The sequence below is a fragment of the Bombina bombina genome, chromosome 5, assembly GCF_027579735.1.
Source record: "Bombina bombina isolate aBomBom1 chromosome 5, aBomBom1.pri, whole genome shotgun sequence".
Lineage (NCBI taxonomy): Eukaryota > Metazoa > Chordata > Amphibia > Anura > Bombinatoridae > Bombina > Bombina bombina.
In genome coordinates this window covers 721,174,026-721,200,968 of record NC_069503.1, presented here as the reverse complement: position 1 = coordinate 721,200,968, position 26,943 = coordinate 721,174,026, and the positions used below count along the sequence as shown (strand labels likewise).

Here is a 26,943-nt window from a genome sequence, read left to right as displayed (position 1 = left end):
TTTAAACTGCTACTTTCCGTTGTTTACTTCAGATTTAGAATTGCACGCTTTTACTTTAATGTGCAGTTTCTTTTGATGCCGCTCACATGACCTCCCGCTCTTCTGCTTGTAACTCTGAGCGGAGAGGTGTCATTCCTGTGAGTTTTTCTTCAGTTGTGGCTGTGGGGTTATCGTCTGGCTGTTTGGAGAGTCCTAATTTCGTGCTGCTTCTGAAGGTTAAGGTAGGGCACCTCAGCTTCTGAGGTGTAGAGGTGTATTTTTCATTTTTTTTATTTTATTTGTTTAACGCTTTGAAAGACTAAAATTGAGTTTTAATACTTATCCTTCTTAATTTGACATTCCTTACTGGGTACTTTATCAGCTATGGATAATGAACAGGAGCCTGTTCCTTTTGATAAATGCTTGTTGTGTTTGGAGGCTCAAATTGTTTTGCCTATGCAATTTTGTTCCTCATGTTTAGAAAAGTCCCTAAGATTTAAAGATAAATTACTTTTCTTTCTAATGACACGGTGAATCCACGGATCATCATAATTACTATTGGGATATTCCCTCCTGGCCTGCAGGAGGCGGCAAAGAGCACCACAGCTAAAGCTGTTAAATACCACTCCCCTTACCCACAAACTCCAGTCATTCTCTTTGCTGTAGTGCATGGAGGTGGTAATTTTAGGTGTCTGATTCTTCAATCAAGAGTTTTTTATTTTCAAACAGAGCAAACTGTGGTGGCTTTTCAGTTTTTGGGAACTTGGGGGGTATAAAGACTTTGTTGGTTCATTTAGTCTTTTTTACTTTGTCTACAGGTCCTTGATAGCAAGGAATCATTTCAAGCCTGATGAGCTGCCTTGCTGCCTGGCAGTTTTGAGGTAAGTGCTAATTTTCTTTTTTCTACTGGGTCAGGATTTTTTTTGGCACTTTTGGTTTTAAATCCTGTTTGTGTGCAGGTGTTTTGGGCAGTTTTTTTTATCATGTGGGGCTCTGTGGAGGATGGCTCTGTTAGGACATTTTATATGTAAGCAGGGCTTGGAGATGATTATGGTTTATTGGGCATGATTTTAACTTTGGGCTTCTGGAGACTTGCGCTGTTAGTGCGCAGTTTGTCAGCGCGCTTTATTTTCCATATTCTCCCGGCGGCGGTTGTATTTTTAATCTTAATGTCGGCCGGGAGGTTGGGCACGCCCACGATGGGCGGAGTGATCTTCGGTGGAAGATTTTCGCACGCCTTGTAGTTTTTTTAAAGTAAGCTGTTGTTGTGCGGTCTGCTGTGAAACCGTGTGCCGTTTTTTCTTCTCTCTGTGTTCCGGATTGCTGTCTGGTGGGTGGAGGTCATATAGGCTCCTCAGCAAGGCTTTGTTGAGGTGTAGAGGTGCTTTGCAGGGGTTTCATATTGTTTCATATTTTTTATTAAAGCCGGTATCTGTAACGTTATTTAAAGTTACAGTAACGCTTTATTTTTGGGTTAAGTTTATTTTTCACTTGATTTTTGTGTGTAAGATGGAGCAAGAGGACTTGTAAACTGTGACATGCAACGCATGTTTGGATGCTAATGTAGAGCCTCCTATCCCTTTCTGTTCCTCATGTATAGAGAGGACTATGCAGTACAGGGATAGACTCTTTGATACAGATCCCTCATTTTCTAAGGAGACTGCTGTTCAGGAGCCTCCTGTGCAAGCTGTGCCCTGCATGTCGTCTCAGACTAGTTTTTCTTTACAGGATTTGTCTACTCACATATCCTCTGCTATATCTGATGCATTGTCTGCTTTTCCTGTGTTACAGGGTAAACGCAGAAGAACTTCTGACTCTCTTGTAGTTTTATCTAATGTTCCTTCTCATAGGACTGAGGAAGAAGATTTTTCAGTATTGTCTGAGGGTGAAATTTCAAACTCTGATAGTGTGTCTCCTTTGACTGATTCTGAGGTGCTTTCCTTCAGATTTAAGTTGGAGCACCTCCGTTTGTTACTCAGGGAGGTTTTGACTACTTTGGATGATTCGGATTCTATGGTCATAGTTACTCCCAAGAAGGCTAGTAAGCTTAATAAGTTTTTTGATGTTCCCTCCGTGGCGGAAGTTTTTCCTGTCCCGGATAGGGTTTCAGAGATTATTTTGCGGGAATGGGAAAAGCCTGGAATTCCTTTTTCCCCTTCTCCAATTTTTAAGAAGATGTTCCCCATTGCGGATTCTATTAAGGAATCTTGTCAGACAGTCCCTAAGGTTGAAGGTGCTATTTCCACTTTGGCCAAGAGGACCACTATGACTATTGAGGATAGTTGTGCTTTTAATGATCCCATGGATAAAAAGTTGGAGGCTTTACTTAAGAGGATTTATGTTCACCAGGGGCTCCAATGGCAGCCTGTTGCGTGTGTTGCTATGCTTACGAGTTTCGGCTGCCTATTGGTTTGATGCATTGTCTGATTCTATTCTTCAGGAGACTTCTCTGGAAGAGATTCAGGATAGAATTAAGGCTTTAAAATTGGCCAATTCTTTTATTGCAGATGCTTCTTTACAGGTTGTTAAGTTGGGAGCAAAGATTTCTGGCTTTGTGGTTTTGGCTTGCAGGGCTTTATGGTTAAAGTCCTGGTCTGCAGATGTATCATCTAAGTCTAAGCTTTTATCTATTCGTTTCAAAGGGAAGACTTTGTTTGGGCCTGGTTTGGCTGAAATTATTTCTGATATTACTGGTGGGAAGGGACATTCACTTCCTCAGGATAGGAGAAATAAACAGAAGGTTCGTCAGAGTAATTTTCGTTCCTTTCGCAACTTCACTGGAAAGTCTTCCTCTTCTTCCTTCCAGCAGGATCAATCCAGATCTTCTTGGAGACATAATCAGTCCTGGAGCAAGGGGAAGCAATCTAAGAAGCCTGCCGCTGACTCAAAGTTAGCATGAAGGGCCTGTCCCCGATCCGGGAATGGATCGTGTGGGGGGCAGGCTGTCTTGGTTCGCTCAAGTCTGGGCAAGGGATGTCCCAGATCCCTGGGTAGTAGATATTGTATCCCAGGGATACAAACTGGAATTCAAGACTTTTCCTCCCAGGGGCAGGTTTCATCTCTGAAGGTTATCGGTAGATCAGTTAAAAAAAAATATGGGAGTGATCATCCCTGTTCCAGTTCAGGAGCAGGGACTAGGGTTTTATTCCCATCTGTTCATTGTTCCCAAAAAGGAGGGAACTTTCAGACCCATTTTAGATCTCAAATTGGTAAACAAATTTCTCAAGGTTCCATCATTCAAGATGGAGACTATTCAGTCAATTCTACCTCTGGTTCAGGAGGGTCAGTTCATGACTACAGTAGATCTCAAGGATGCATATCTGCATATTTCCATTCACAAGGATCATCACAAGTTTCTGAGATTTGCTTTTCTAGACAAGCATTTTCAGTTTGTGGCTCTTCCCTTTGGTATTGCAACAGCTCCCAGGGTGTTTTCAAGGGTCCTGGGGGCGTTATTGGCAGTTCTCAGTTTGCAGGGAGTTGCAGTAGCTCCTTACCTGGATGATATTCTAGTTCAGGCTCCATCTTTTCAACAAGCAAGCTCCCACACGGATTTGTTGTTGTCTTTTCTGCGCTCCCACGGTTGGAAGGTGAATTTAGGAAAAAGTTCCTTGATTCCAGCTACAAGAGTGGTATTCTTGGGAACTATTATTGATTCTCTGGAAATTAAGATTTTTTTGACAGAGGCAAGAAAGTCAAAACTGTTCGATTCATGTTCTTCAGTTATCTCTTCGGCCGTTGGTGGCCCAGTGTATGGAGGTTATTGGTCTGATGGTTTCGGTCATGGACATCATTCCGTTTGCCCGGTTTCATCTCAGACCTCTGCAGTTATGCATGCTGAGACAGTGGAACGGGGATTATACGGACCTGTCTCCGAAGATTGTTCTCGATCAGGCTGCGAGAGATTCCCTTCTGTGGTGGTTGTCTCAGGATCGTCTCTCCCAGGGAACCTGTTCTCACAGGCCTTCCTGGGTGATTGTGACCACGGATGCCAGTCTGCTGGGTTGGGGGGCTGTCTGGGGTTTTTCTGAAGACTCAGGGTCGGTGGACCCGGGAAGAATAATTTCTTCCTATAAATGTCTTAGAACTGAGAGCAATTTTCAATGCTCTTCTGGCCTGGCCTCTGTTGTCTTCAGCCCAGTTTATCAGATTCCAGTCTGACAATATAGCGTCCGTAGTTTACATCTATCATCAAAGTGGGAACTCGGAGTTCCTTGGCGATGAAGGAGGTAGCCAGGATTATTCAGTGGATGGAAGTTCACAATTGTCGTCTGTCTGCGATCCACATTCCAGGGGTGGACAATTGGGAAGCGGATTTTCTGAGCAGACAGTCTTTCCATCCGGGGGAGTGGGAGCTTCATCCGGAGGTATTTTCCAGTTTGATTCTCAGGTGGGGTCAACTGGAGTTTGATCTTATGGCATCTGGTCACAATGCCAAGCTTCCGAAGTACGGTTCGAGGTCAAGGGATCTTCAAGCGGTTCTAATAGATGCTCTAGCAGTTCCTTGGAAGTTCAGTCTGGTATACGTTTTTCCTCCGTTTGCCCTTCTTCCTCGAGTTATTGCTCGGATTCGACAGGAGAGGGCGTCGGTAATTCACATTGCACCGGCGTGGCCTGACAGGATCTGGTATGCAGATCTGGTGGAGATGTCATCCTTTCCTCCTTGGAGTGTTCCGTTTGAGGAAGGACCTTCTACTTCAGGGTCCCTTCCTTCATTCAAATCTCGATTCTCTGAAGCTGACTGCTTGGAGATTGAACGCTTGATTTTATCTAAGCGGGGGTTTTCTGAGTCTGTTATTAAGACTACGATTCAGGAGCGTAAGCCTGTGACTAGAATGATTTATTACAAGATATGGCGTAAATATCTCTACTGGTGTGAATCTAAGGGCTACTCTTGGAGTAGAGTTAGGATTCCTAGAATTTTGCCTTTTCTCCAGGAGGGTCTGCAGAAAGGTTTGTCTGCTAGTACTCTGAAGGGTCAAAATTCTGCTTTATCTATTTTGTTACATAAACGTCTTGTGTTGGCATGTGTTTAAGTTTGCGACTCCTCCTTGGAGTCTTAATTTAGTTCTGAGAGTTTTTCCAACAGGCTCCATTTGAGCCTATGCATTCTTTGGATATCAAGTTCTTAACCTGGAAGGTTTTTGTGTTTGGTTGCTATCTCTTCGGCTCGAAGAGTTTTGGAGCTTTGTGCTTTGCAATGTGAGTCTCCTTTTCTTGTTTTTCATTCTGACAAGGTAGTACTTCGTACTGCATTAGGTTTTCTTCCCAAAGGTTGTTTCTGATAGGAATATTAATCAGGAAATTGTGGTTCCTTCTTTGTGTACTAATCCTTCTTCTCATAAAGAGCGTTTGTTGCACAATCTGGATGTAGTTCGTGCACTGAAATATTATTTGCAGGCGACTAAGTATTTTCACCAGTCTTCTTCTTTATTTGTTGCTTTTTCTGGGAAACGTAAAGGTCAGAAAGCTACGGCTACTTCTCTTTCATGTTGGTTTAGGAGTGTTATTCGCTTGGCATATGAGTCTGCAGGTCAGCAGCCTCCTGGGAGAATCACAGCTTATTCCACGAGGGCTGTTTCTTCTACATGGGCTTTTAAAAATGCTGTAGATTTGCAAGGCTGCCACTTGGTCATCTTTACACACTTTTTCTAAATTTTACAAATTTGATACTTTTGCTTCTGCTGAGGCTGTTTTTGGGAGAAAGGTTCTTCGAGCAGTGGTGCCTTCTGTTTAGGCTAACTGTCTTGTCCCTCCCTTATCATCCATGTCCTCTAGCTTGGGTATTGATTCCCTATAGTAATTACGATAATCCGTGGACTCACCGTGTCATTAGAAAGAAAATGAAATTTATTCTTACCTGATAAATTTGTTTCTTTCTTGACATGTTGAGTCCACGGCACCGCCCTGTTTTTCAGACAGTTTATTTTTTTCATAAACCTCAGGCACCTCTGCACCTTATATTACTCTCCTTTCTCCTTTACCGCTGGTCGAATGACTGGAGTTTGTGGGTAAGGGGAGTGGTATTTAACAGCTTTGGCTGTGGTGCTCTTTGCCGCCTCCTGCAGGCCAGGAGTGAATATCCCAATAGTAATTATGATGATCCGTGGACTCACCGTGTCAAGAAAGAGAAACAAATTTATCAGGTAAGAATAAATTTCATTTTTTTCTGAGCCTAATGTCTCTCAGGATAATACTGTTCAGAATATCTTTCTCCTCAAACGTCTCAAACCTCAATAGTATCACATACACTGCCCTGCGGTTCCTCTTAGTCTCCTGGAGGAGTGTATTTTCCTATAGATTTTGCTGCTCAGATAACTTCTGTGGTATCTGCTTTTCCCATGATGGGTAAGCGCAAGAGGAAATCTAAGCATATTTCTGATTGTAAGGTGTCTGTTCCATCTTCTTCTGCGATGGTTGACCTCCCCCATAAGTCGGATGAGGAGGATACCTCGGTAGCTTCTGAGAGTGAGATCTCAGATTCTGACAGTATAAATTATTTGACGATTCGGAAGAAGTAAACTTCAGATTTAAGCTTCAACACCTTTGTTTACTTCTAAAGGAGGTACTGGCTAATTTGGACGACTCTGATTCTTCTGTCGCTGTCAACCCTAACAGATCTAGCAAGCTTATTAAATACTATGATGTAGTAGTGTTTCCTTTTCCAGACTGTAAATAATAAACCAGGGATTCCCTTTTCCCCGTCTCCTAACTTTAAAAAAGATGTTTCCTGTTGCTGAGTCCATTCTGGATTCATGGCGCACTGTGCCTAAGGTAGAAGGGTCTATTTCTACTCTGGCCAAGACAGCCACGATTCCTATAGAGGATAGCTGTTCTTTTAAGGATCCCATGGACAAAAAGCTGGAGGCTTATTTAAAGATTATATATGTTCATCAGGGTCTACAATGGCAACCTGCAATTTGTATTGCTTTGGTAACAAGTGCAGCATCTTATTGGTGTGATGCTTTGTCCAAGATGATTTTAGAGGAGATCCAAGATAGGGTTAAGGCTTTCAAACTGGCCAATTCCTTTATCTCTGATGCCAACATGCAAGTCATTAGACTGGAAGCCAAGATGTCTGGCTTCACTGTTCTAGCCCGCAGGGCTCTGTGGCTAAAATCTTGGTCAGCTGATGTTACCTCCAAGTCCAAGCTACTGTTGCTACCTTATAAGAGTAAGACCGTTTAGTCCTGGGCTGGCAGAGATAATATCTGAAATTACGGGTGGAAAGGGGTCCTTTCTACCACAAGGTAAGAAGAATAGACCTAAGGGGCATCAAAATTCAAATTTTCGTTCCTTTCGTAACTTCAAAGGTCAAAAGTCTTCCTCTCCCTCTTCCAAGCCGGAGCAGTCCAAGTCCTTTTGGAGATCCAATCAGATTTGGAATAAGGGGAAGCAATCAAAGAAGCCTTCATCTGAGACTAAGTCAGCATGAAGGGTCTGCCCCCAGTCTGGGATTGGATCAAGTGGGGGGCAGACTTTCCTTGTTTCGACAAGCTTGGATACGCAATGTCCCAGACCTTTGGACTGTGGACATAGTATCTCAGGGTTGCAAAATAGAGTTCAAGACTTGTCCTCCCAGGGGCAGATTCCTCCTCTCAAGATTGTCTGTGGATTAGGTAAAAAGAGAGGCATTCTTAAGCTGCGTTCAGGACCTTTCCTCCCTGGGAGTGATTGTTCCAGTCCCAGTAAGGGAACAGGGTCTAGGATTCTATTCAAATCTGTTTGTGGTTTCCAAAAAAGAGGGGACTTTTTGACCCATTTTAGACCTAAAATGTCTCAGCAAATTTGTCAGGGTACCGTCCTTCAAAATGGAAACCATTTGTTCCATTCTTCCTTTGGTTCAAGAGGGGTCAGTTCATGACGACCATAGACCTGAAGAACGTGTATCTTCATGTTCCCATCCACAGGGATCATCACCAGTTCCTGAGATTCGCTTTTCTAGACAAGCACTTTCAATTTGTTGCTCTTCAGTTTGGCCTTGCCACAGCTCCCAGAATTTTCACAAAGGTTCTGGGGGGTCTCTTCAGGGAATTGCGGTGGCGCCTTACCTGGACGACATATTGGTTCAGGCGTCATCTTTTCAACTAGCAAACTCTTATACAGAGATTGTTGTCTTTTCTACGTTCCCACGGATGGAAACTGAATCTGGAGAAGAGTTCCCTTGTTCCAACTACAAGGGTGTCTTTCTTAGGGACCATCATAGATTCCCTATCTATGAAGATTTTTCTGACAGAGGTCAGAAAATCCAAACTTCTCACTTCCTGCCTCTCTATCCAGTCTTCTGTTCGTCCATGGAGTTAATTGGTCTGATGGTCGCTTCCATGGACATCATTCCTTTTGCTCGATTCCATCTGAGAGCTCTTCAATTATGCATGCTCAGGCAATGGAACGGAGACCATTCAGATCTATCTCAGAGGATAGATTTGGATCCATTAACAAGAGACTCTCTCATGGTGGATTTCTCAGGATCATCTGTCTCAGGGCACATGCTTCTGGAGACCCTCCTGGGTGATTGTTACTACGGATGCCAGCTTGCTAGGCTGAGGAGCAGTTTTGGGCTCATTGACGGCTCAGGGCCTGTGGACTCGGGAAGAGTCTTCTCTCCCCATAAACATCTTGGAGTTGAGAGTGATCTTCAATGCACTGATGGCTTGGCCTCAGTTGTTTTTAGCCCAGTTTATCAGATTCCAGTCGGACATCACCACCTCAGTGGCTTACATCAACCACCAGGGAGGTACTTGAGTTCCCTCGCTATGAAGGAGGTGACTCTCACTATTCAGTGGGCGGAAGCTCACAATTGTCTTCTATCTGCCATCCACATTCCAGGAGTGGACAACTGGGAGGCAGATTTTCTGAGCAGACAGACCTTTCATCCAGGGAAGTGGGCTCTCCATCCGGAGGTGTTCTCCAGATTAACCCTCAAGTGGCGGGTGCTGGAGCCGGATCTTATGGTGTCCCGTCAGAATGCCAAGCTTCCAAGGTACGGTTCAAAGTCAAGAGATACTCAGGCAGCCTTGATAGATGCTCTGGCGGTTCCTTTGGATTTCGGTCTTGCATACCTGTTTTCTCCTTTTGCTTTCCTTCCACAAGTCATTGCTCGTATCTTGCAGGAGAGAGCGTCTGTGATTCAAATAGCTCCTGCATGGCCTCGCAGGATCTGGTCTGCCGACCTGGTAAAGATGTCATCTCTTCCTTCTTGGAGATTACCTCTGAGGAAGAACCTTCTAACTCACCTTTCCTCCATCCAAATCTAGTTTCTCTAAACCTGACTGCTTGGAGATTGAATGCTTAGTTTTGGCTAAGCGTGGATTTTCTGAGTCAGTCATTGATACCATGCTTCAAGCTTGCAAACCGGTTACACGTAAAATTTACCATAAGGTATGGCGAGAATACCTATATTGGTGTAAATCGAAGGGCTTCTCTTGGCGCAGGGTCAGGATTCCTACAATTTTGTCTTTTCTCCAGGAAGGTCTGGAGAAGAGTTTGTCAGTCAGTTCTCTGAAGTGTCAGATTTCTGCAGATATTAAATCTTTTTGTCAGGCCTTGGTCAGAGTCAGGCCTGTGTTTAAATCTGTTGCTCCTCCTTGGAGCCTTAACCTAGTTCTTAAAGTTTTGCAGCAGGCTCCGTTTGAGCCAATGCATTCTGTAGATAAGTTGTTATCTTGGAAAGTTTTGTTTCTTATTGCTATTTCTTCTGCTCGCAGAGTTTCTGAACTCTTGGCTCTGCAGTGTGATTCGCCTTACCTTATTTTTCATGCGAATAAGTCGGTCCTTTGTACTAAATTGGGGTTTCACCCTAAGGTTGGTTCAGATTGAAACATTAATCAGGAAATTGTTGTTTGTTCCTTTTGTCCTAATCCTTCTTCTCATATGGAACATCTTTTGCATAACTTGGATGTGTTTTTTTGCTCTAAAATTTTACCTACAGGCTACTTAATATTTTCGTCAGTCTTCTGCCCTGTTTGTTTGTTTCTCAGGAACGTGTAAGGATCAGAAGGCCACTTCTACTTTTCTTTCCCTCTGTTTGAGAAGTATGATTAATTTTGTTTATGAGACTACATATATAGAGAGACACACACACACACATATATATATAGATAGACACACACATATATGCACACACACATACAAATACATTTTTTGCAATATATCTGTATGTATCTCTATGTTAAAGTATTTTGGCGTCTTCCCCCCCCCCCCACTAACACCCAAGATATCATATCTTTAACCCCTTAACGACACATGTCGTACAGGGTATGTCAAACACAAACTGGTCTTTAAAGACCAGAGACGTACCCTGTACGACATTAGGGTTTAAAGCGCCTGGAAGCGATCCTGATCTCTTCCAGCCGCTTTCAATGTATTGCCGTGATGCCTCGATATTGAGGCATCACTGCAATACCTTTTTTCCCAAGACTGGTAGCGTTGGGCTCGATCGTTGGTGGGTGGGAGCAGGTGCAGTGAGGCGGGTGGGCGGCCCATCGCTACCCGCCATCTGGTTCCTGAATGTGCAATGTGCACGCCGGCAGCATGTGGGGGGCCTGCAGGGAGCGCGTGCGCGCTATTGCGCAACAACCACTGCCATCAATGAGTGGGAGAGAGGGAGATAGAGGGGGGAAATTAATGATCAAAGGGATCTGGGAGGGGGAGAGGGAGGGGGGTAGTGAGGGGGGGCAGCTACACTACAGAAAAATGTAAATGACATTAAAAAATGTTTAAAAAAAACTTTTTTGGGAGGCAAATTGGGTACTGGCAGACAGCTGCCAGTACCCAAGATGGCAGCAAATAGGTAGTGGGCGAGGGTTATAGAGCTGTTTGAGGGGGATCAGAGAGGTTGGGTGCTAAGGGAGGTTGGGTGCTAAGGGGGGGTCCATCACAGCTGAACAGATTAAACAAAATTAATAATAAATAAAAAAAACCTTTTGTTTTAGTACTGGCAGACTTTCTGCCAGTACTTAAGATGGCAGGGACAATTGTGGGGTGGGGGAGGGAAGAGAGATGTTTGGGAGGGATCAGGGGGTGGGATGTGTCAGGTGGGAGGCTGATCTCTACACTAAAGCTAAAATTAACCCTGCAAGTTCCCTACAAGCTACCTAATTAACCCCTTCACTGCTAGGCATAATACAAGTGTGGTGCGCAGCGACATTTAGCAGCCTTCTAATTACCAAAAATCAACTCTAAAGCCATATATGTCTGCTATTTCTGAACAAAGGGGATCCCAGAGAAGCATTTACAGCCATGTGTGCCATAATTGCACAAGCTGTGTGTATATAATTTCAGTAAGAAACCCAAAGTTCGTGAAAAAGTGAATGATTTTTTTTTATTTCATCAAATTTGTCGGGGAATTGGTGGCATCAAAATGTGCCTAGATTAATACTTTTGGTTGTCTACTACACTACCCTAAAGCTAAAATTAACCCTACAAGCTCCCTACAAGTTACCTAATTAACCCCTTCACTGCTGGGTCTAATACAAGTGTGGTGGGCAGCGGCATTTAGCGGCCTTCTAATTACCAAAAAGTAATGCCAAAGCCATAAATGTCTGCTATTTCTGAACAAAGGGGATCCCAGAGAAGCATTTACAACCATTTGTGCCATAATTGTACAAGTTGTTTGCAAATAATTTCAGTGATAAACCTAAAGTTTGTGAAACAGTTTGTGAAAAAGTGAACTTTTTTTTTTAATTTGATCGCCGGTGAAATGGTGGCATGAAATATACCAAAATGGGCCTAGATCAATACTTTGGGTTGTCTACAAAAAATATATATATACATGTCAAGGGATATTCAGGGATTCCTGACAGATATCAGTGTTACAATGTAACTAGCGCTAATTTTGAAAAAAAAAAAATGGTTTGGAAATAGCAGAGTGCTACTTGTATTTATTACCCTATAACTTGCACAAAAAAAAAAAGCAAAGAACATGTAAACATTGGGTATTTCTAAACTCAGGACAAAATTTAGAAACTATTTAGCAGGGATGTTTTTTGGTGGTTGTAGATGTGTAACAGATTTTGGGGGTCAAAGTTAGAAAAAGTGTGTTTTCTCCAACATAGGTGTGTCCGGTCCACGGCGTCATCCTTACTTGTGGGATATTCTCTTGCCCAACAGGAAATGGCAAAGAGCCCAGCAAAGCTGGTCACATGATCCCTCCTAGGCTCCGCCTACCCCAGTCATTCTCTTTGCCGTTGTACAGGCAACATCTCCACGGAGATGGCTTAGAGTTTTTTAGTGTTTAACTGTAGTTTTTTTTATTCAATCAAGAGTTTGTTATTTTAAAATAGTGCTGGTATGTACTATTTACTCTGAAACAGAAAAGAGATGAAGATTTCTGTTTGTAAGAGGAAAATGATTTTAGCAACCGTTACTAAAATCCATGGCTGTTCCACACAGGACTGTTGAGAGGAATTAACTTCAGTTGGGGGAACAGTGAGCAGTCTTTTGCTGCTTGAGGTATGACACATTCTAACAAGACGATGTAATGCTGGAAGCTGTCATTTTCCCTATGGGATCCGGTAAGCCATTTTTATTCAGGCAGTAAATAAGGGCTTCACAAGGGCTTATTAAGACTGTAGACATTTTCTGGGCTAAATCGATTCATATATACACATATTTAGCCTTGAGGAATCATTTAATCTGGGTATTTTTGTAAAATAATATCGGCAGGCACTGTTTTAGACACCTTATTCTCTAGGGGCTTTCCCTAATCATAGGCAGAGCCTCATTTTCGCGCCGGTATTGCGCACTTGTTTTTGAGAAGCATGACATGCAGTCGCATGTGTGAGGAGCTCTGATACATAGAAAAGACTTTCTGAAGGCGTCATTTGGTATCGTATTCCCCTTTGGGCTTGGTTGGGTCTCAGCAAAGCAGATACCAGGGACTGTAAAGGGGTTAAAGATAAAAACGGCTCCGGTTCCGTTATTTTAAGGGTTAAAGCTTCCAAATTTGGTGTGCAATAAAGTGACAGTAACGGTTTTATTTTAAAACGTTTTTTGTACTTTGTTATCAAGTTTATGCCTGTTTAACATGTCTGAACTACCAGATAGACTGTGTTCTGAATGTGGGGAAGCCAAGGTTCCTTCTCATTTAAATAGATGTGATTTATGTGACACTGAAAATGATGCCCAAGATGATTCCTCAAGTGAGGGGAGTAAGCATGGTACTGCATCATTCCCTCCTTCGTCTACACCAGTCTTGCCCACTCAGGAGGCCCCTAGTACATCTAGCGCGCCAATACTCCTTACTATGCAACAATTAACGGCTGTAATGGATAATTCTATCAAAAACATTTTAGCCAAAATGCCCACTTATCAGCGCAAGCGCGACTGCTCTGTTTTAGATACTGAAGAGCATGTGGACGCTGATGATAATGGTTCTGAAATGCCCCTACACCAGTCTGAGGGGGCCAGGGAGGTTTTGTCTGAGGGAGAAATTTCAGATTCAGGGAAAATTTCTCAACAAGCTGAACCCGATGTGATTACATTTAAATTTAAGTTGGAACATCTCCGCGCTCTGCTTAAGGAGGTATTATCCACTCTGGATGATTGTGAGAATTTGATCATCCCAGAGAAACTATGTAAAATGGACAAGTTCCTAGAGGTCCCGGGGCTCCCAGAAGCTTTTCCTATACCCAAGCGGGTGGCGGACATTGTAAATAAAGAATGGGAAAGGCCCGGTATACCTTTCGTCCCTCCCCCCATATTTAAAAAATTGTTTCCTATGGTCGACCCCAGAAAGGACTTATGGCAGACAGTCCCCAAGGTCGAGGGAGCGGTTTCTACTTTAAACAAACGCACCACTATACCCATAGAAGATAGTTGTGCTTTCAAAGATCCTATGGATAAAAAATTAGAAGGTTTGCTTAAAAAGATGTTTGTTCAGCAAGGTTACCTTCTACAACCAATTTCATGCATTGTCCCTGTCACTACAGCCGCGTGTTTCTGGTTCGATGAGCTAGTAAAGGCGATCGATAGTGATTCTCCTCCTTATGAGGAGATTATGGACAGAATCCGTGCTCTCAAATTGGCCAATTCTTTCACCCTAGACGCCACTTTGCAATTGGCTAGGTTAGCGGCGAAAAATTCTGGGTTTGCTATTGTGGCGCGCAGAGCGCTTTGGTTGAAATCTTGGTCAGCGGATGCGTCTTCCAAGAACAAACTACTTAACATTCCTTTCAAGGGGAAAACGCTGTTTGGCCCTGACTTGAAAGAGATTATCTCTGATATCACTGGGGGTAAGGGCCACGCCCTTCCTCAGGATAGGTCTTTCAAGGCCAAAAATAAACCTAATTTTCGTCCCTTTCGTAGAAACGGACCAGCCCCAAGTGCTACGTCCTCTAAGCAAGAGGGTAATACTTCTCAAGCCAAGCCAGCCTGGAGACCAATGCAAGGCTGGAACAAGGGAAAGCAGGCCAAGAAACCTGCCACTGCTACCAAGACAGCATGAAATGTTGGCCCCCGATCCGGGACCGGATCTGGTGGGGGGCAGACTCTCTCTCTTTGCTCAGGCTTGGGCAAGAGATGTTCTGGATCCTTGGGCACTAGAAATAGTCTCCCAAGGTTATCTTCTGGAATTCAAGGGGCTTCCCCCAAGGGGGAGGTTCCACAGGTCTCAATTGTCTTCAGACCACATAAAGAGACAGGCATTCTTACATTGTGTAGAAGACCTGTTAAAAATGGGAGTGATTCATCCTGTTCCATTAGGAGAACAAGGGATGGGGTTCTACTCCAATCTGTTCATAGTTCCCAAAAAAGAGGGAACGTTCAGACCAATCTTAGATCTCAAGATCTTAAACAAGTTTCTCAAGGTTCCATCGTTCAAAATGGAAACCATTCGAACAATTCTTCCTTCCATCCAGGAAGGTCAATTCATGACCACGGTGGATTTAAAGGATGCGTATCTACATATTCCTATCCACAAGGAACATCATCGGTTCCTAAGGTTCGCATTCCTGGACAAGCATTACCAGTTCGTGGCGCTTCCTTTCGGATTAGCCACTGCTCCAAGGATTTTCACAAAGGTACTAGGGTCCCTTCTAGCGGTACTAAGACCAAGGGGCATTGCAGTAGTTCCTTACTTGGACGACATTCTGATTCAAGCGTCGTCCCTTCCTCAAGCAAAGGCTCACACGGACATAGTCCTGGCCTTTCTCAGATCTCACGGATGGAAAGTGAACGTGGAAAAGAGTTCTCTATCTCCGTCGACAAGGGTTCCCTTCTTGGGAACAATAATAGACTCCTTAGAAATGAGGATTTTTCTGACAGAGGCCAGAAAAACAAAACTTCTAAACTCTTGTCGAACACTTCATTCCGTTCCTCTTCCTTCCATAGCGCAGTGCATGGAAGTAATAGGTTTGATGGTAGCGGCAATGGACATAGTTCCTTTTGCGCGCATTCATCTAAGACCATTACAACTGTGCATGCTCAGTCAGTGGAATGGGGACTATACAGACTTGTCTCCGAAGATACAAGTAAATCAGAGGACCAGAGACTCACTCCGTTGGTGGCTGTCCCTGGACAACCTGTCACAAGGGATGACCTTCCGCAGACCAGAGTGGGTCATTGTCACGACCGACGCCAGTCTGATGGGCTGGGGCGCGGTCTGGGGACCCCTGAAAGCTCAGGGTCTTTGGTCTCGGGAAGAATCTCTTCTACCGATAAATATTCTGGAACTGAGAGCGATATTCAATGCTCTCAAGGCTTGGCCTCAGCTAGCAAAGGCCAAGTTCATACGGTTTCAATCAGACAACATGACGACTGTTGCGTACATCAACCATCAGGGGGGAACAAGGAGTTCCCTGGCGATGGAAGAAGTGACCAAAATCATTCAATGGGCGGAGACTCACTCCTGCCACCTGTCTGCAATCCACATCCCAGGAGTGGAAAATTGGGAAGCGGATTTTCTGAGTCGTCAGACATTACATCCGGGGGAGTGGGAACTCCATCCGGAAATCTTTGCCCAAATTACTCAACTGTGGGGCTTTCCAGACATGGATCTGATGGCCTCTCGTCAGAACTTCAAGGTTCCTTGCTACGGGTCCAGATCCAGGGATCCCAAGGCGACTCTAGTAGATGCACTAGTAGCACCTTGGACCTTCAAACTAGCTTATGTATTCCCGCCGTTTCCTCTCATCCCCAGGCTGGTAGCCAGGATCAATCAAGAGAGGGCGTCGGTGATCTTGATAGCTCCTGCGTAGCCACGCAGGACTTGGTATGCAGATCTGGTGAATATGTCATCGGCTCCACCATGGAAGCTACCTTTGAGACGAGACCTTCTTGTTCAAGGTCCGTTCGAACATCCGAATCTAGTCTCACTCCAGCTGACTGCTTGGAGATTGAACGCTTGATCTTATCAAAACGAGGGTTCTCAGATTCTGTTATTGATACTCTTGTTCAGGCCAGAAAGCCTGTAACTAGAAAAATTTACCACAAAATATGGAAAAAATATATCTGTTGGTGTGAATCTAAAGGATTCCCTTGGGACAAGGTAAAGATTCCTAAGATTCTATCCTTTCTTCAAGAAGGATTGGAGAAAGGATTATCTGCAAGTTCCTTGAAGGGACAGATTTCTGCCTTGACTGTGTTACTTCACAAAAAGCTGGCAGCTGTGCCAGATGTTCAAGCCTTTGTTCAGGCTCTGGTTAGAATCAAGCCTGTTTACAAACCTTTGACTCCTCCTTGGAGTCTCAACTTAGTTCTTTCAGTTCTTCAGGGGGTTCCGTTTGAACCCTTACATTCCATTGATATTAAGTTATTATCTTGGAAAGTTTTGTTTTTGGTTGCAATTTCTTCTGCTAGAAGAGTTTCAGAATTATCTGCTCTGCAGTGTTCTCCTCCTTATCTGGTGTTCCATGCAGATAAGGTGGTTTTACGTACTAAACCTGGTTTTCTTCCAAAAGTTGTTTCTAACAAAAACATTAACCATGAGATAGTGGTACCTTCTTTGTGTCCGAAACCAGTTTCGAAGAAGGAACGTTTGTTGCACAATTTGGATGTTGTTCGCGCTCTAAAATTCTATTTAGATGCTACAAAGGATTTTAGACAAACATCTTCCTTGTTTGTTGTTTATTCTGGTAAACGGAGAGGTCAAAAAGCAACTTCTACCTCTCTCTCTTTTTGGATTAAAAGCATCATCAGATTGGCTTATGTGACTGCCGGACGGCAGCCTCCTGAAAGAATCACAGCTCATTCCACTAGGGCTGTGGCTTCCACATGGGCCTTCAAGAACGAGGCTTCTGTTGATCAGATATGTAGGGCAGCGACTTGGTCTTCACTGCACACTTTTACCAAATTTTACAAGTTTGATACTTTTGCTTCTTCTGAGGCTATTTTTGGGAGAAAGGTTTTGCAAGCCGTGGTGCCTTCCATTTAGGTGACCTGATTTGCTCCCTCCCTTCATCCGTGTCCTAAAGCTTTGGTATTGGTTCCCACAAGTAAGGATGACGCCGTGGACCGGACACACCTATGTTGGAGAAAACAGAATTTATGTTTACCTGATAAATTACTTTCTCCAACGGTGTGTCCGGTCCACGGCCCGCCCTGGTTTTTTAATCAGGTCTGATAATTTATTTTCTTTAACTACAGTCACCACGGTATCATATGGTTTCTCCTATGCAAATATTCCTCCTTAACGTCGGTCGAATGACTGGGGTAGGCGGAGCCTAGGAGGGATCATGTGACCAGCTTTGCTGGGCTCTTTGCCATTTCCTGTTGGGGAAGAGAATATCCCACAAGTAAGGATGACGCCGTGGACCGGACACACCGTTGGAGAAAGTAATTTATCAGGTAAACATAAATTCTGTTTTTTTCTATTTTTTCCTCATATTTAAAAAAAAAAAATGATGGTAAATTATAAGATATGATGAAAATAATGGTATCTTTTGAAAGTCCATTTAATGGCGAGAAAAACGATATATAATATGTGTGGGTACAGTAAATGTGTAAGGGGAAAATTACAGCTAAACACAAACACTGCAGAAATGTAAAAATAGCCCTGGTCCTTAGGGGAAAGAAACTGAAAAATGTCCTTGTCCTTAAGGGATTAAGCCCTTATAACTTTTTAGTGCAGTATTTTTTATGAATAATTTTTATTAGATTGTGTTATAAGTGTAAGTGTACTTTCTAATGTATTTTTTAGGTTTTGTTTAACATATTTTTTGGAAAACAGTTAACCCACAGCTCTGAGATCGCAGTAAGGATTGAAGTGTAAATCACGATTTTGTTCAACTTGTAATATCAGCGATATCACTTGGGCAAAACTGTTTGCGCCTCACTTGTAATGTGACCCTAAATAAATTTTATAAGCTTAGTATTGGGATTGAAGCATAAATCGCGATTGCACTAGCGCAATCACGATTTTGCTCAACTTGTAATATCAGCGCAATTAAAAATGCTCTCAAAGACTATATTGCTTGTGCAAAACTGTTTGCGCCTCACTTGTAATCTGACCCTAAATACATTTTATGATCTTAGTATTGAGGTTATTCGCACCTCTATCTATTTGTATTGAAATCTAGCTTTCACTGCGTTACAGTATGCAACAACTCTTTCAGATTCCTCCAGTCAAACCTAGATTCCAAAAAGGTGGCACCCATAATTAGAAGAGGGAACATGAAATGCATTTAGTGTTTAAAGTCCCTTTAAGGACATCTTTTATATTTTCACAGGACATGGAAAAACCTCAAAGGATGCGGCTTCAGTACGTGCTACTCACCCTATTCCAGCAGCCTGTGGTATATATTACTTTGAAGTGAAAATTATTAGTAAAGGAAGAGATGGGTAAGTATAACAATTCAGCGGATTATTTTATTTTATTCTAATTTAGTTAATGTAATGGCATTGATATTTAACACACCAAAACTCCAGTTCCTTAATTGCTCTCAACATTTGCAATGCTAAAGATCAGCTTACTAACTTCATTGATTTGCATAGTATTTGGGTTTCAAATAATTTGCACAATAATAATATGCAATTGAAAACTTTTGGTGCAAAATCTTATTTAGTCTACAATATCTGGGGCTCCATAACCAATTGTATTTTATAATCCATTAAAAATAGGCGAAGTAATTTTTTTTTATTTTATTTAAATGTGAGGTTTGCTCTGTCTACACTCATACACAGTGCTAAGCTTGGGAGCATATGCAGCCTCTGATTGGTACATAATCTATGCACCTGCTTGATTTAGTATATGTTTTTGAGGGATACCTTTGATGTTTAATGTTTTTTGTTTTTTTGCATGTAACTTGGTACAGTAGTTGCAAATGGTATGCATCTAAACAACTACAAACTAAGCACTGCAATCAGGCATTATGCCAGATGTTACAGGTGTCTAAAAATGGTCCTACTACCTTTTTTGTAAGTCTAATGCACTCAGGCTTCATGTTGTGGACTTTTCTGTCATGCCTATCTTCAATATACCATTTCAACACCATCTAGGTGTTTTAATAAAAAAATGTTTTCTTTTTACAGTTATATGGGGATTGGTCTTTCTACTCAAGGTGTGAATCTTAATAGACTCCCAGGTATGAATTGTTATTCCATAAAATAATGTGACCAAGAAAAGCCATTATACAGACACTTCATATCTTATTTTATCCCACTTAATTTTTTTTATTTTTATTTATGTTAAAAACATATTTGAACAATCCAATAAAATTCAGCATTTGTGCATGCAATAAATAGTGCAATACTGCATCAGGACTCCACTAATAGCCTCTATTAGATAGGTACCTTAGATAAAAGCAGTCGCACAACAGCTTATTTTATGAAATCTTCATGTTTATTGAATTCCCAAAACACAAAATAATGACAGTTTTTTCAGGGGCTCAGCCCTTAATCATATTGCATGTGACATGATTCAAGGTTAAAGGGACACTAAGGTCAAATTAAACTTCATGATTCAGATAGAGCATGATAAACAACTTTCCAATTTACTTCCATTATCAAAATGTGCAGTTTTTTTATATTTACACTTTTTGAGTCACCAGCTCACACTGAACATGTGCAAGAATTCACAGCATATACATATATGCATTTGTGATTGGCTGATGGCTGTCACATGGTACAGGGGGGAGCGGAAATAGAGAACTGAAATTTATCAGAAAAAAAATCTACTACTCATTTGAAGTTCAGACTAAGGGCTATTGCATTGTCTTTTTATCATGCATTTGTGGATTCATCAAATATACTGTATTTACTTGTTCTTTTAGGCCCGATACATTGTCATTATTTTATGTCGTTAGGGACTTCATTAAGCTTGATTTCATGAAATAAGCTGTTGTGTGACTGCTTCCGTCTAAAAAATATATATTGTGCTTTAAAGGGACACAAAACCCAACATTTTTCTTTCATGACTCAGAGCATACAATTTAAAAAAACTTTTCCAATTTACTTATATTATCAAATGTTCTTAATTCTCTTGGTAACCTTTGTTGAAGGAGCTAGCTGAGCATTTTGGGTGAGCCCATGATAGGACATATATATGTGCTAGTGACGTGCAGTGACGTCAGAGGATGGTGAGGCAGTGGCTAGGATATGCCTTCATTCTTTAGATATCCTTTGTTGAAGAAATAGCAATGCACATGGGTGAGCCAATCACATGAGGTATCTATGTGCAGCCACCAATCAGCAGCTACTGAGCATATTTAGATATGATTTTAAACAAAGGACATCAAAAGAATAAAGAAAATTAGATATTAGATGTAAATTGGAAAGTTATTTAAATTTGCATATGGGTTTCATATGGGTTTCATGTCCCTTTAAATGGTGTCTTAGAAAACTGGTCAACTTAGTAATCATCTGATTTTAGTCTAAAAGGATTGTAACAGAAACTCTTGCCAGATAACACAATGCTTGCTCTGATTATGAGATCTAGAAATCCATGCCCATTAAAATATGTTTAAAACATACATTTTACTTTAATGCTGCAAATTATGCTTATAGATTCTTTCATTACATAAGGGATGAGAGTCAGAGGGGGAGGAAGAGAGACAGAGAGAGAAAGAGACCATGGGGGAGAACAACACATAAGGAGAGAGATGGATAGATAGAGAGAGACACACACACACACACACACGCACAAGGGGGGGGGGACCACTGCATTTTAAAGTAATAAAACAGCAGAGCTACAGAGAGTTCAGAAAATTAGTCTATAATTTAGTGTGAAGTACAGAGGCAAGCTGCTAAGTTAGTGGGTGTAAAGTTTGAGTAAACAAAATACAAAAACGACCCTGCTATAAAAGAGTAAACAAACACTAAACCACATTCATTAAATTATCATTTTAACTAACAGAATCTTTCAGTAAAATCTTACTTTAATAAGATGTGGGTGAAACACTGCTCTCTGTGCCTCTCTCCTGCTCTGTAAGGATTCAGGAAGTGACAGTGGCACATTCCACTGCACTTAGAGGGGAAGAACAGAACTCTCTTTTTCACTTTAGCAAAGCTAGCAGGTTCACAGGACAGCAACAAAATATATGAAAGTTGTTTTTTTGCGTTTTTGTTTTGTTTTATATGATTTAACATCCAGCCCCAACCCTATGTTCCACTTACTAATGCCTCTCACTGGATTGGTTCAGCCCAAATAGGACTGCCTCAAATAAGCAGTTAATGAGCCATGCAATGATCTTAACCACTTGCATCCAGTAGATGGCGCAGCATGTTGTGTAATGGTGGGCAGACCTGATTGTGCCTCTTCATTGCACAACATATAGCTGTGACAAAAAAAAATGCTGGGGGAAAAAATGTACAATTTTTTTTTTTAAAGCCAATAAAAAAAATATATTTTTGCCCATATGAGAGGTGAAGCACTGCCTCACCTGCCTCTAGTGACTGCACATCACTGATATGTGCTGCCTTCCACCAATCAGAAGCTAGCTTCCAGTAGTGCATTGCTGCCCCCTGAACCTACCTAGTTATGCTTTTCAACACAGGATACTAAGGGAACAAACCAAATTAGATAATAAAAGTAAATTGCATGCTCTATCTAAATCATGAAGGTTTAATTTTGCTGTTACTGTCCCTTTAACAGTGTTTTGGTAGGCAATTATTATCAACTGAAGAACCAGATAGATGTGTTGTCAGGAGATCATTAATAAAATTAGTTGAGTAATAATCAGAAAGAGAAAATTGTGCACAGTGTTCTCTAGTCTCAGCGTGGATTTGTTTTATTTGTGTGAAGATGATCATCCTCTCTGGCTCGAGAAGAAAGTATATGGGTTTCTGAAGTCTCAGCGTGTGTAGCCCTTTAGCCCGCTTGTCCCCCAATTTATTCCATTGGAAGAGACATGGAAAAACGTAGTTGTTTTTATTATTTTTTTACTCTGTGTCTAATCTATTGCAATCTATTTTAAGATGTTGAAAGTAAACACTTTTGATCAAGCGCAATTGAATTTAACGTGCGTCAGGATAGCGCAACCTCAGAACTCTGGTCAACTGTTAAGCTTGAATAAAAAGTGTCACAAAATACATAAAAAATACATTGTAAAGTACAGTTATACTCATGATAACACCATCTAATAAAAATTATTCGAACAAAATTGCAATAAACAGGGGCGTGTCTGGGCCAGGTCTGAAGATGGCCGCTTATGTGGGAGCTCCGCAAAACAAATTCACATTTTGCCTGTAATTTAGATGTTGTGCAGCCATCCAGCCTGATATTCTGGTTTGTGTAGCAGCGGTTGATGAACTGATTACTTTTTTGGCGTTCTTGAGAGATCCCAGACCGGACAGCTGAGACCTTTCAACAGCTCCCCGTGAGAGAGATCTTGGCACCCCCCCGGGGACACCGGGTTACCAACAGCATGGAGGGGAATCTATTGGAGCAAGTACAAGCCCTATTGGAAGAATATGAGAAGCGCATATGTGACCGGTTTGACCGGCTTCTGGTAATAGCTGAAACACAGCACAACGCAACAGAGACTACCGGGCTCCCTATGGCGGGGGAGATTGGGCCTAACTTCAGCTCACATAACAGCCCCGCGCAACTGCAGGGAAGTCGCATCACCACGGGGATTACTCTCACACGGACCCTAGTGCCTAAGTTATTGGAGCCAAATGTGGAGACGCAACAAGGGAATGTACAGAGTCTACAGTGCGCGGCTCACTGCATTGAGGATGAACTCCTCATCACACCTAACTTTCCAATTAGAGCCCGAACTGCCGTGAGGCTCCTTACTACTGCCATAATGCATGATGGTTCACCTTGCACGGAGCCACTACAAATCACCACTGAACTGACACCTATACAGGTCTGTAACCCTTCTATACCCAGCGAGGTTGAACCGGGGAGGACAACTGACTCTTTCCAGTGCAACTTTACCCCAGCTTGGATACCGGAGAAAAGCCATCCGATCTACCTGAAGTACTGTTTCTGGGGCAAGTTAGTCTGTAAAATCAGACGGGCAGGAGTGGGCTAGTCTGTGGTCTTTGCTCAGGGTATCAGAGCATATTGTGGCTCAACTTTGATTGTTCTTGCTGCACATATATACTGACTCACACAAAAGGAACTAACATTATCTTTAATATGACCTGCTTTCTGCCTGACACTCTGTTTTCCAACGTTATACACACGACAGACTTCACAGCCATTATGACTACTGTGTGTGTTTCCCCTCCTCAACATTGTGCTTAGAGACCATGCATGTACAGCGCTCCTGTGCATGTGTTCCTTAGACAAATAATATATGTTTTAGCCAGTCCATGTTTCTTGGGGTCCATGCAATTGAACACATAGATCGTATTTACCCTTTGAATATTCATGTATTTGTAATATATGTATTGTTAGTATTACGCTGTTAGATATTGGGAAACTTCTTTAATGTATAGGTCTAGGACCACGTGGCATTATATATGTCTGATGTGCAATTCTGGTGTGACCATGTCATGGACCTTACCAAGCTATCGTAGGAGACCTTGAATCTATTAACTGCGCACAGTACTGGCTATTGCTACTCCAATGTTGGAAAGGGCAAAATATATTTATGTGATACATTTAAAATAGACATTTAGATTAACTAGCTGAAGAAGCTTGCAGTATATTAGCCCTATTTCATCTACCTAAATTTTTCTTAAAGATTACGAACACCTGTAGGTTCAGTCCCAGCCTGGTAGTGTCCCAGTAGATTATTCTCTACATTTTCCCTCCATTCTTTTCTCTTTTCTGGCAGAGTTACGCAGTCTCTGCCCTGTCCAGAGAGTCTTACCGGCTCTTTGGGCCCTAAAAACAATAATATTGTTGTGTTTACATGAACAGTCTCCTTTACATCTAGCCTGTTTGTTGATGCACTCCTAGATTGGTTCATCTTTAGCCTGAAGACAGTTAAAAATAAGTTCGTTTATTGCTCTTTCTAAAGTGAATTGGATTGATACTGATAATACTTACGCTCTTATCTGACCAATGCTAGCTTTGGACCTACTTCTAGGTTGGTATAACTCTAAAGGCGTGACAGTTACTTGTGTACCCATATATAAGTTATATTGCATATATGTCTTTATCTTATATTGCATAATGTTCAACTTTCCTGACTTACGTCTATTGATGCCCATACAGGTTTAGTATGAGTCTGTAGTTTATTTTATGTTTTCTCTCTAACTCTATATATGAACCTACTGTATTAATGATGTGTCCTCATTTATATCCTAGCTTTCAGATCCCTTAGAAGGATCTTTGTAATGTGGACACTATGCAGATAAAATAATTAAATGAGGCATAATGATGAGGGGTATTGTTCGAATTCAATAAGACAACACAGTATATTCTGTTAACTAAGGTATAGAATTATATAACTAATGTCCCCTACATTTTTGTATTTGTGATATTGCCCTTCAAATTGTTAATACTTGTAACTGTTTTGATTGCCTCAATAAAAACACTTTATTGCAATTTTTTTTTTTTTTTTTTTTTTTTTTAAACAGTTCTAAGGGCTCAAAGATATGAGGTCTTAAGTGTTAGGACTGCAAAGGGCTTTAACATAGAGATACATACATATTATATGTACATATGTATTTGTGTTTTACTGTATATTTACTGTACATATTTAACATTCTAATGTTCTTCACTTACAGGATAATGTCCTTTTTATTCTTAAATACATATTTATAATATAATTTTCCCTATGGTTCTTGCACCCAGACCTGTCTGGGGTTAACTGCTTGTGGCTCTGGGGACAGCACAGCTTCCTGTGAGTGCCAGTGGCACCCAGGGCTGAGCATGTTGCAGGGTCATGGGATGTGTACCCGGTCCGGTATGAGAGTGCAGTTCCCTTCCGTGTTTTGTATATGTCTAGGGTGGTTACATATTCCTGTGCACCCTTCCCTTGTTTTCAGTTTGTTTGGATTTGAAAGCTTGCATTGTGTGGCTGTTTTAGGGTCTCAGGTATTGGAAAGGACCTTGACGTGGTACCTGGGCTTGTCCCATTTGGCCAGATGCGGTGACTAACCTTTCCATTTTCTCCAACATTGGTGTGTCCGGTCCACGGCGTCATCCTTACTTGTGGGATATTCTCTTCCCCAACAGGAAATGGCAAAGAGTCCCAGCAAAGCTGGCCATATAGTCCCTTCTAGGCTCCGCCCACCCCAGTCATTCTCTTTGCCGTTGCACAGGAAACATCTCCACGGAGATGGTTAAGAGTTTTTTGGTGTTTAAATGTAGTTTTTATTCTTCTATCAAGTGTTTGTTATTTTAAAATAGTGCTGGTATGTACTATTTACTCTGAAACAGAAAAGGATGAAGATTTCTGTTTGTAAGAGGAAGATGATTTTAGCAGACAGTAACTAAAATCGATTGCTGTTTCCACATAGGACTGTTGAGATGAAGTAACTTCAGTTGGGGGAAACAGTTATCAGACTTTTCTGCTTAAGGTATGACTAGCCATATTTCTAACAAGACTGTGTAATGCTGGAAGGCTGTCATTTCCCCTCATGGGGACCGGTAAGCCATTTTCTTAGTCAAGCAAACAGAATAAAGGGCTTAATATGGGCTAAAAAACTGGTAGACATTTTTATGGGCTAAATCGATTGCTTTATTTGGGCATATTATTCAGATTTAGGCTAACAATTGGCATTTATAATCTTGGGGAACGTTTATAAAACGGCAGGCACTGTGTTAGACACCTTTCTCAGTCAGGGGGCCTTTCTAGTTATAGACTGAGCCTCATTTTCGCGCCATTACTGCGCAGTTGTTTTTTGGAAGCAGGGCATGCAGATGCATGTGTGAGGATCTAAGAATCACTGAAAAAGCTTCTAGAAGGCGTCATTTGGTATCGTATTCCCCTCTGGGCTTGGTTGGGTCTCAGCAAAGACTATAGCTGGGACTGTATAGGGGTTAAATTTTAAAACGGCTCCGGTTCCGTTATTTTAAGGGTTAAAGCTCTGAAATTTGGTGTGCAATACTTTTAATGCTTTAAGACACTGTGGTGAATTTTGGTAATTTTTGAACGATTCCTTCATATTTTTTCACATATTCAGTAATAAAGTGTTTTCTGTTTGAAATTTAAAGAGACAGTAACGGTTTTATTTTAAAACGTTTTTCTCCAACATAGGTGTGTCCGGTCCACGGCGTCATCCTTACTTGTGGGATATTCTCTTCCCCAACAGGAAATGGCAAAGAGCCCAGCAAAGCTGGTCACATGATCCCTCCTAGGCTCCGCCTACCCCAGTCATTCTCTTTGCCGTTGTACAGGCAACATCTCCACGGAGATGGCTTAGAGTTTTTTAGTGTTTAACTGTAGTTTTTATTATTCAATCAAGAGTTTGTTATTTTAAAATAGTGCTGGTATGTACTATTTACTCAGAAACAGAAAAGAGATGAAGATTTCTGTTTGTATGAGGAAAATGATTTTAGCAACCGTTACTAAAATCCATGGCTGTTCCACACAGGACTGTTGAGAGGAATTAACTTCAGTTGGGGGAACAGTGAGCAGTCTCTTGCTGCTTGAGGTATGACACTTTCTAACAAGACGATGTAAT

The 26,943-nt window shown here is 41.8% G+C and overlaps 1 protein-coding gene across 2 annotated transcripts in view; it reads left to right on the top strand.

Moving 5' to 3' along the window:
- Positions 1-26,943, top strand: part of RANBP9 (RAN binding protein 9) — a 365,674-nt gene that overhangs the window by 64,045 nt on the left and 274,686 nt on the right. For both annotated transcript variants that reach the window (XM_053714757.1, XM_053714758.1), the window contains exons 2-3: positions 18,645-18,756; positions 19,447-19,499. In XM_053714757.1, the coding sequence (XP_053570732.1) occupies positions 18,645-18,756; positions 19,447-19,499 (165 nt within the window). The remainder of the gene's footprint in view (positions 1-18,644; positions 18,757-19,446; positions 19,500-26,943) is intronic.